General features: G+C 41.5%; 1 protein-coding gene across 3 annotated transcripts in view; it reads left to right on the top strand.

Moving 5' to 3' along the window:
• The first annotated feature begins 7,136 nt into the window (after positions 1-7,136).
• Positions 7,137-10,883, top strand: part of RAB28 (RAB28, member RAS oncogene family) — a 62,315-nt gene continuing 58,568 nt past the window's right edge. For all 3 annotated transcript variants that reach the window (XM_062493391.1, XM_062493390.1, XM_062493387.1), the window contains exon 1: positions 7,137-7,214. In XM_062493391.1, coding sequence (XP_062349375.1) covers positions 7,137-7,214 — 78 coding nt within the window. The remainder of the gene's footprint in view (positions 7,215-10,883) is intronic.

Raw genomic sequence — 10,883 nt, 5'->3', positions numbered from 1 at the left:
TGCTTGTGTGTGTAGTCTTGTTTCACTTATTAAACTGCGATTATCTCAACCTTCATCTCTTGCTTTTGTCCTTCTGATTCTCTTCCTGCTACTGCTGAGGGAGAGGGAACAAGTGATTGGGTGGAAGCTTCTCTGTCAGGTGGCATGTTGTGGTTTATCCCAGCTGGCAACCAAGCCCCAAGCTTGCACACTCCACCATCAGTAGGATTGGGGAAAGAATTGGAAGGGTAAATCCATAATATGGAATGAAACCACCAGGCCCTAGAACAAACTTCCAAGAAGAGTGGTGAGGGCAAACAGCTTTCCTGCTTTTGTGATGGAACTTGATGGATTCCTTCAGGAATTCAACAACAGGACACCAGTGATTCAGGTGGGTCCTTCCAAAGCTGCATACAGGCTAGAAAATAATTCTAGATTTTCTGTGCTTTTATAAAAGAGAGAAAAAAAAAACTTTTTTTTTTTTTTTTAAACTGGTAACAGATCAAGACTGTGAGAAAGACAGCTTTCTCCATTATTCCAACCAATGTTGTTTGGGGACAAGAAACAGGAGTTCCCAGTGACCCTCTGTGTTCATGTGGGAAATTCCAAATTTGCATGACTGTCTCAGTAGAAGTTAGATGTACTTCTTTTGTAAAGTGGTTTTTGTTCTGTAGGTCGTTTTGACCCCTTCTCTTTCTGTAACTGTTGTTATTAGCCTGGCTGTTACTGGACTTCACACTGATTTACATTGTGTGCTTTAGTGAGAAAAAGTGTTTACCACACTGAAAATGTGGTGTGGCTTTATTAGTCAATTTAGCTAGTGGAAAGACAAGAGAACTTGTTTGTTCATTCGCACAACTCGAGAGAAGGTTTCCAGTGTGGGTTTTTCATGTTAGCTGTGGCTAGAATTACTGCTCATGTCTTAAATACTAGCCAGGTGTCAGTGAGCTATTTCCTTTTCCACAATACAGGGAAAAAGGTAGCGCCTTACACAAATTAAAAATTACTGCTAACATTTCTCTCTCCTCCCAGCAAAGACTATGTAGGAGGAGATAGTTTCAGTGGAACCACATACTATGGTCACTTTTGCCAGAGGGAGGATGTGGTCAGCTTTCTCTTAAACATTTAGCTTGGCCTCCACAGTCTTGTGCTTGGTGAATCTCACTTGCCTTGTTTTACTGGGTAGTTTGTGGGGAACAGCTGGCTAGTGGTTCTTCCCTGTTTTATTAGGCAATGTAGTTCATAAAAGTTGTGGCCTTCAGCTTAACCATATTCCAGTGTGGAAAGTCTTGTTCACTGCAGTGTCTGGGCCAGAGACGTTTACATCACTGTAATCAAGAGCATTAAAAACAGTTACTCCTTAAGTGACCTTAGGTTAGCAGGAAGCAAGATGGAAGAATGCCCTTCCAAAAGCAAGGATTTCCAACTTGAGTAGGAACTGTTTTTTACGTGTATAAAAACAAGTCATTATTTACCATTTCCACTCAGTTGTCTGTCTAGTCAGGCACATTAATCACTAAGTTTCATTCAAGGCACAGTCATCAAGCAGTACAGAAGAAAACACTGTCTGGTAAAGACATTAGAGATGATACTGATGATGTAGAAACAATTTGGGTTTTATTTGCAAATCTGTAGTGCAGTTAAAACCATCATCTGCTCTCTACTCTGCTCCAGAGATGAGTGGCAAACTCAACATTATAATGTAAGTAAATATATTTTCTTTTAAAATGCAAATCCCACTTTCATGGCAACAATTTTGCTTTTCTTTTCAAGGACACTTTCCTCATTTGAGCAAATGTAATGTCAATTTCCACCTTGAAGAAAAGGAGCATCTACAGATCCCAGCTACAGAGACTTGAAATAGAAAAAAGGGTAGGAATGCAACTCAAAAGAGAATGAGTATTGTTGTGTAAGCATGGGCAGGAAAAGCAGAACAGAAGTTAAAACAATGTCTTGCATTGGTAACAGAGGACACAGCTTGAGTCAATTGCTCTGAGAAATGTGTTGTTTCCATCAAGCCTGTAAGGACAGCACAGATGACTTGGGTAGCTAATGACCCTGCATTCCTGAAGAGGATGACAGAAAGGTTGAAGGATCTCACACATGCTATTCCTTTTTCTCTCAAGGCAGATTCCACCTCATTCAGCTTGATTCACACCTTTTCTCAGAATCTAGGAGAAGCATACACCTGTTTCCTATGTAGGCAATGATTTTTGGTGCTTTTGTAGATACTTGCATTAGGAAATATATTCTAAAAAACCACCTCCCACATTCAGAGGTCTAGTTTGCATTTGTACAGTTTGCATTTACAAACATGGTTGACTGTGCATGCCATAATTGCTTAGTGAGGGTAACTTAAGAGCAAGGGGGCAAAGGAACCAAAACAAGATCTGTGCTATTTCTTCTTCAAACTGAAACTGATTACCAAAAATGGTTTTCTAATTAAACTGGAACAAAATGACAGGAGAAAAAAAGAGAGTATTTCTGACTGTCAGCTCAAAGCATGAGCAGAAATGAAGATCAATGGCTTGCACTAACAAATTTAACTGGGGTTTGTAGGGGAAAATATGAAGACGGGAACAAGTGGCATCCAAGAGCAGCACAAAAATTCACAGGGGCCAGGAAGGAAAGTTCCTTTAAACCCAGATGAGGTGAGCTGGCTACCTGGTTCTGTCTCTTGAGATGGGTGAAGATGTTGCATAAAAATGTGACTGTGAAGAATGAACACTAAAAACTCCCACACTTGTCTCTGACCCTCAGAAATTTCCACAGATTTCCCTTTCCAGCCTCCTCTCCTACCTACGTATAAGCTCTGACTCCTCCACTGCTGCCTGCCTCCTTTCCTAAACTTCTCTGACCTATCCTATCACACTCCATTACTTTTGTCTTCCAAAAACTCATTCAGCAGTTGCAGTGATTCTACTTAGGGAGAGTTACCAAGCCTATAAATAGTTGAGCCTTTGCAACTAAAACGTAACTGAATCAACTTCAGTGATATTCTGAAGAACCAAACCAAGTGAAAACATTTATTGAACTCGCTGCCCAGCTGATAAAGGTGGAAGATCTAGTAATGGCGTTGAGCAGCAGTAACAATCAATCTTATGAACTCTTCAAAGTTCTCAAGTGAAAGTGAACATCTGCATAGGTTAAATCTACTGGGTTTACTTTTCTCAGCAACCTTCCATGGACTCCTGAGAGGTGTTTTCAAACACTCACAGTTCTACTGACCAAGAATTATTGAAATGAAGGGAATTGAAATAGAGTCACGTAGCTCTTCCCTCCCTTTTTTGGTAGTACAGATATAGAAAACTATTTATACCATTTGTTTCACATATTAAGAAATCAATTTAACTCAGTAAAAAAATGATCAAGTAAAATAATAGGACAAAACTTGACAGATAATGAGGATGCAATTATTTTCTTGCTTGTAGCCTTAATGAAATACAGGAATTTTAAAACTGTTGTCATCTCAGTTATTATTTGCAATATTCTTAATTACCAGTGGATTAGCAGTGAATTTTCATCATAAAGCAATAACATAAAGTATATGGAAAGTATAATAAAAACCCAAAAGAGCAAATATGAAAGCACAGACAGAATGTCAAATAATACGTATTTATTTAACAATATATATTTATTTCCTGTGTCACTGGGTGACTCAGGCACTTTTCAGTGAAAACTCCATTCAAAGTAACTGCTCAAGAATTTTTTCTTAGAATTTTAAAAATGCATAAGAGTTTCAAATTATTTCTATACTACCATAACTGATTTTTTTTTACTTCAGTGTTGTTTGTTAATTTCAGTGCTTTTCAAAGAACTTCATATATTTCCTTTAACTGTGAAGTATCCAACACTTTGAGACTAGCTTCCTTTCATCTATAAAATGCTATCCATATTTAGTAAAGATGGTAATGTCAAAAAATAGTTCCTTTTGAAAGCCTCCCAGGGGAGATGTGTTGGTAGCAAAAATTTGTACCACTCTGTGCAAAATTACTGCACCCTGCTGTTAATGTGCTTGCTGAACATCACAAGCAAGATGTGCCAATATTTGCAGTCAGATTGTTTGCCCTGTTATGTTGCTACAGTTAAATAATGGTAAACAACACTCTTTGGTAATACTGTAGTTAATGCATTAATTCCACCAGGCAGCTTTTTTCTTGTACACTGAACTTTTACATAGTAAAAAATGATTTTAGTACATCTCTGTCATTCATAGACTTAAGCAAGGAGGTTTTTGGGAGCTGAGTTGACCAATTGTGTTATTATGCCATCTCCTGGGGTAGTTTCCATTCATTTTCCTTAGTAGTCAATAGCAAACATGCATGTTTATCCATACCAAGTATTAATTATATTTCCAAAATTATACTTTAATATATAACTGCTTATTTAAACAGATCAGATACACAGGCTCAAGACAAATTAAGGCTGTGAATACCACATTGAAGAAGGAAAGAGAAGAAGTAAATTAAATTTTGGAATGTTTATTACAACACATGCATTTCTTTACTGTATTTCAAATGAAAATATACACAATCTGGACATCTAGAGCACCTTGCTCTCTTATCATCCTGCTTTTGCACATGCAGCTTCTCATCTTGTGGGTTAAATAGGACCTGCTTCTCCTCAAAAACATAAACAAACTTTAATCTTTTATATTTTTTTTATTAATGTGACTGAAGCAGAATTTCAGAAATATAAGCAGTTCCACCAACAGTGGTTTATCAATCATGTGTCTGCCCTGGAGTGAGATGTGGAGCTTTTAAATGTCTAACACCAATTGTACAACTATTCAGTATGTCAGAAATCATAAAGGAAAATTCCATGTTTGTCCTTATTGCTCTTCCTCCCAAGAAATGCTGTTCAGCTGAGTCCTGATGCTGGTCTTGCTGAAGTGCCTAGTTAAGAGAAAGTTAAGAGAACTTGCAGTACAATTAGGCTAAAAGATGATCTGAAGTGGAAAATAATGAACAACATGTTTAATTTGATTCAAAGTACGGAGTGACAAAGGTGTATGTCTTGTTTTTCATTAGAATTTAATGGTACTATATGGTGTATCTGCCCCCTCCTTTTTATTTACTTATTTATTTTCACCCCAGAATGTAATTGGAAAAGCATTTAGCCTGAATTGTGCAAACACATGGATACATTATCGATAAGGAACCTTCTTGATCCTGCTGAGGATTGAGTAAAACAGCGTACTTGTAATATTGGAAATATTAGACATACACTTCATAAAGAAAACTTGAAACAGACTGAAACAGGTATGTTTGCTATTCAGGCATTATACAAAATTGTCCTAAAAATTCTTAGCTTGTTATTGAATCCATGAAAATACATCTATACTTTAAAGAGTTCCAGATATCTCTACAAACAACGCCCAAAGAATTGTTTATACATTTATACTGGAAAAATATGACAAATAGATGCTTGAAGATATTTTGTACTATTGGATTTCATTATTAATGACTTTTGAATAGAGAGTATGGTTCTTAGACTTCCAGACATAAGCAAGTTTGGATGGCTGGTATGCATTTTGGAGGACAATGTTATAAATAAAATGATATTGACAAAAGTTGCAAGTAGCCTGAAACATAGGATAAAATTCAATGGGGCAAAGCACTACAGTTAAACAGAAATAAAACTTCAACATGTATGAAATGCCAGTAACAGGAGAGCATCCAGAGACTTTTTTAGTAAATCAGGATTGGTATTGAGTCAGCAATGTCATACCGTGAAGAAAACAAACATCATACTGGGATATATAAACAGAAGCCTCGTATGCAAGACACATGAAATAATACTTCCACTCTACTCACTATTCCCAGGGCCTCAACAGAAGTAGTGTATCCAGTTTTTGGCACAGTACTGCAAGAAAGTGGAGAGGGGCCAAAGGAAAGTAACAAGAATAATCACAAGTCCAGAAAAGACAACCAAGGGAAAGACTGACTGAAGAGGAGTTGTTTAGTCTATGGGAAAGATGACAGGCTGAAGGGACACTGGTGGTTTTCAAACTCAGGGAAGGCTGATGCAAAACAGTGGGTAATAGTCTATTCTCACTGGGAAAGATGACAGGCTGAAGGGACACTGGTGGTTTTCAAACTCAGGGAAGGCTGATGCAAAACAGTGGGTAATAGTCTATTCTCACTGGCCATGGTATGTGATAAAGTAATGGTCTAAAATTCAGCTAGGGCTACCTTGACAAGTTTTCTTATTAATCGCCTATGTGGATTGAAAAGTTCTGAGACTGTGTGAGAAAGTGGTGAAGTCCCTAGAATTGGGATTATTCAGTCAACAGAAAAGAAGGCTCCAGAGTGACCTTACTGTACAGGCCTCTATGTACCCACCTAAAGGGGGTATGTGAGACAGAAAGGGACCTCATAACAGGGCATGCAGGGTCAGAACAAGGGGGATGGCTTTCAACTGAAAGAGCGCAGGGTTAGATTAGATATCAAGAAATTCTTCCCTGTGAGGATGGTGAGGCACAGGCACAGGTTGCCCAGAGAAGCTGTGGATGCCCCATCCCGGGCAGTGCTCAAGGCCAGCCCGGAGGGGGCTTTGAGCGAGCTGGTCTGGTGGAAGATGACCCTGCCCATGGCAGGGGCGTTGGAATGAGATGATGTTTAAGGTCTCTCCCAATCCAAACCGTTCAGCCACTCTACGATTTGGCTGCCGTAACTCTTTATTTAGCTGCCCTGCCATACGTAGCTGTCACAGCAAACCTGCGCGGCCTCCCCGCTCAGCCTCACGCGGGGCCATAGCCCCTCCCTCGCCGCGCCCCCGTTGCTTGGTTACCGCGCGGGGCGTCACTGCGGGGCCCGAGCCACCGCGGCGTGCGGCCGACAGCCGGGCTGAACCATCTCCCCACCCTGTGGGGGCAGATGTGAGCTTGTCCCGAAGTAGCGGCTGGACTTGTTGGTGTAGCTCCCTCCCGCTATTTACCGCTTTTCCCCCTTCCCTCAGCGCTGTCGTTGGTTTCGCCCCGCGCGGACCATAGCGACGGAGGGCGCGCCGAAGGAAGATGGCGGTGCTGGCTCGTCCGTTGCTGCCGGCTTCGTGAGCGCGGCGCTCGCTCTTTCCCTTGTCTCGTCCTCGCTCCTGCACCCGGCTCCTCCCGGCTTCTCTCAGCCTCTTCTTTCTCGCCGGGGCCGTAAGAGATCATGTCGGACTCGGAGGAGGAGGAGAGTCCGGACCACCAGCTCAAGCTGGTGGTGCTGGGGGACGGCACCACTGGCAAGGTCAGTGCCGGCCCCGCCGGCAGCTCCTCTCCCTCGCCGCGGTGCCCCGAGCCCCTTCGCGGCCTTCTCCGTCCCGCTGCCCTGGCTCTGCTGCTGAGGAGGGGGCAGCCCGCGGCGACTTGCAGTCTGGCGCGCAGCCGCTGTCGCGATACCTGGCTGGCTGCTCCCCCTCGGCTCCGGGCCCTGCACGGGAGACGCGGGCTCTTCCCGCCGGCATCCGCGCCGTGCCCGGCAGCCAAACCCTCTGACAGGGCTTCCGCACCCGAGGAGGTATCGCCAGCAAATAGACGTACCCGCCCGTAATCCAATTTTCTTGAGCCGTAAGAAAAGGAGCGGCGAATAACGTAGTTCCTGTGGTGCTGACGGAGTTTCCCACTGATCCCCGTGAGCTGCCGATCGAGGCAGGAGCTGCCCGGCTGAAGTCGCTGGAATCGCCCGAAGTCGTTCTCGGTGGCTGCGGTGCCCCGGGCGTGGAGGGCTGGGGTCGGGGCCGAGCACGTGGGTTCACGGCTCCCCTGGAAAGGGACGAGCAGGGAAGGTCGCTTAGCTGGGTCTGCAGGCGCCCTTCGTTTCGGATACAGAGCTGCCAACCTCCCGAGCTGCATAGAACAGTTTGCGTCTAGTGGAGTTACTGTTCCAGAGTTTGGAAAGGCGCTGCTGGGTCTATTTAGTTTTCGTTTGTAATTTTAATGTTTTTGTTCCGCTCCCCCCCCCCCCTTCCCAGTCTGTAATCACCATAATGAAATCCTGTTTCTAAAAGTTTATTTATCAACAGTAATAAAAAAATGATCAAAACGATCAAACAATAATCCAACACATTTCTCTTTGTAAAAGAGAAATTTTGACAAGGAGAAACCAAAGAAGGCAAAAGAGAGGCTGCTTTCATAACCGTTTAAAATAGTCACTGATCTTAACTATACACTTGAACATATCTATTGTTATATGTAGCCTGAATAATTTTGTGACATACACCTGAAAATAGTAAATTGTATGCTTGAAGTATACAGTTTTTTCTTCTGTCATTAACTTTTGAAACTACAGGGAAAAGAAATTCTGCTTTCTTCACAGGTCATATGAAAAGTGGAAACGTTTGTAAAGCTGGTATAAGCTCTTAGTGAAAGTACATGTGGTTTTGCTCACTTACTTATTCAGAACTCTATAAGGAAACAAAGCATTTTTTTTTTGTCTCCAGCAATTCTAAACCCAGTCTAAAGTGGTATTGTGTTCATCTGAGTCAATAGATGGGCCATTCCAACCAGCTGTTTGATGAGAGCATAATAAATGCACAGCATTGACAGCTGTAGTGCTGCTTTATGGGTAACATTTCCCTGGAGTTTTTCATTCAAACTGAAGAATCTTTTCACTACTGCTGTTGAGCAACTTGTGGCAAGACCTCTCTCCAAACATGGATTTTCAAGCATTCTTGAGTTTTGATGTATATTCCTGTTGGTTCCTGCCTCTCTCACAGGTGCTGCCACTGTGCATGCCCTGCTAACTCTAGGAATCTCATGCTTCTACAGCAGGTAATTGGGCATGAGCAGCAGCAATGCTCTGCTGGGCTGCTTTTCCTCCCATCCCCCCTAGATGATGCTGTAATAGAGGCTCCTTCCCACCATCCCGATGGCCTGCCAGCACACACAGATTTATTGTAAGGTCTTGTAAAAATAAAGAAGCAATTGGGTCATGGAATGGAGGATAAAATGTACCTAGTGCTATTTCAAGCACCTCAGAAGACTAAATTGTTGAGGTTCCTTTCTCTTGTTGTCTACTCGTTCCGCTTACTTGTTGAAACCTGTGTATGTCTGTGTGTTTTCAACTCTAAATTGCCTGGCTCTCACATCTGGTTCACAGCTGGTCTTTACACACATGCATATTTATATCTCTTTTACTATGCAAGGTGTTGGTTTTTCTCTTCCTTGTCACTCTGGGATCATGAGGCAGGAGGTATGATGTGATATACTGAAATCCCGTATCTTGTGTTTAGTATGAGGTGTTCCTGTTTGGCTTCTTTTCTTCCCTCTTTTCCAGAAAAGCCCCCAAAATTGTTGTGGGTCAGGTGGAAACTTGCTGTTTTCCTCATCCATTGCTTGGAAGCTCTATGACTCAGGTTCTGTGCAAGGATTGGTAGCAGCTTAAAAACAAATCGGTGTCTGTTAATAAGCTAAAGGTAATGTTTGTACTTACACTAGCTAGGAATTGTTCTATTCATGAGGCAAGGGAGAGATGTTGTGCTTCTATAAATTTGTTTTGAGGTGCTTGAATGGATAATTGGATACTTAGAATTTTAAGGGTAGCAGTAAACACTGCTGGAGCAAACTCAAGTAGAGAAGAGTAAAAGTGGAAGAAAGCATCAGAGAAGTGAGACAGAGTAGAATCTGTAAAACTCTTCGGGTAAAATAGAGATAGTAAGGTAATGATGAACTGTGGAAAAGCAAAATTGAGGGAAGCAAGACTGGCTAGTAAGAAGATAATAGAATGAACGAGACAAATTAAGAAAACAATCTGAAAAGCAATCAGAAGTGGGGACAATGTGAGATGAAAAAAAGCAGCAATTATTAATAGCTGTTGGATCTTTGATTTTGAGTATAGGAAGGACATATATACACACAGCAGCCTTGTGTGTCTAGGTTTTAAATCAACACATTCTACCTGAGCCAAAATGATTTTCCGTTAAAATAAACCAGCATTACTAGTATGGATTGAAAAAAATGATGTTACGATCCGTTTATTTCTACTCCTTTTGTGCATATATTGCCTTAATACAGAAATATACAAGGGTGCTGATTTGAGATAGAATATTCTGATTTGCCACTGTTGGAAAAGGTTTTGGCCTCTGGAAGCAAATCTTAGAGCTATTAATGGGAAGGGAGGTCTTGAAAAATAGGTGTGCTGAGGTTCTGTTTACTTGCTATCTGTTGTAGCTGGAACCAGAGTATGGTAGCAGAAGCATCCTACCTTTTCCTTCTGTTAACAATGGATAGAAATGAAAGAATGAATGCTCCAGGTGGTGTGGGAGTTTGTAGGAGCTAAAACAGGCCGACATAAAGAGTAGTGTCCTGCTTACTTCAGGATTTTGTAGGATACCTGATTTTTAAGCATTGAGCCAATTCTGAATTGTCTCGTTACACTTGTGCTTCATTGATGGTGACAAAAATATTGTTGTCAGTGCTGAGTCTTGCAAATGGAAAATTGAGTGAAGTGTGCTGTGCAGATTGGCCCAGCTGTGTCAAATAGATCTACATCAAATGTCAAGAAGTCATGTTAACTTTCTCTTTTTCAGTGAACAATGTTGCATCAGTAGTTAGCAGTGGGATGGAAGAACATTAGCTTGGACAGTTATGTGTTTTTATGGTCATTAAAGCATTTCATTATTTAGCCTAGTGTTTGTTTTAGTTTTGTGTGTCCTAAAATTCTTGCCAATAAGATAGGTCATGACTGAGGTGTGGATAATAGCATTGATGTTCTAGAAGGGAGTGAGGGAAAGAATAGATACATGTGGTTTTTGGAAAGTAGATTTTCAGTTAGTAGCTGAAGTTCGTGTGTGAAGGGAAATTCATGGCTTCAGAACTATGTGCTTGCATCTAATTGAATCTTGGAATTTGTTTTCTTTCTTACGACTATGACACTACTACTCAGACTCAGATACTACTAATTTGGCACTGCTTTCTG

Source organism: Cinclus cinclus, chromosome 5 (genome assembly GCF_963662255.1).
Source record: "Cinclus cinclus chromosome 5, bCinCin1.1, whole genome shotgun sequence".
In the NCBI taxonomy this organism is placed as follows: Eukaryota; Metazoa; Chordata; class Aves; order Passeriformes; family Cinclidae; genus Cinclus; species Cinclus cinclus.
Note: the sequence above shows the minus strand (reverse complement) of the source record. Positions and strands in the feature narration are given on the sequence as shown.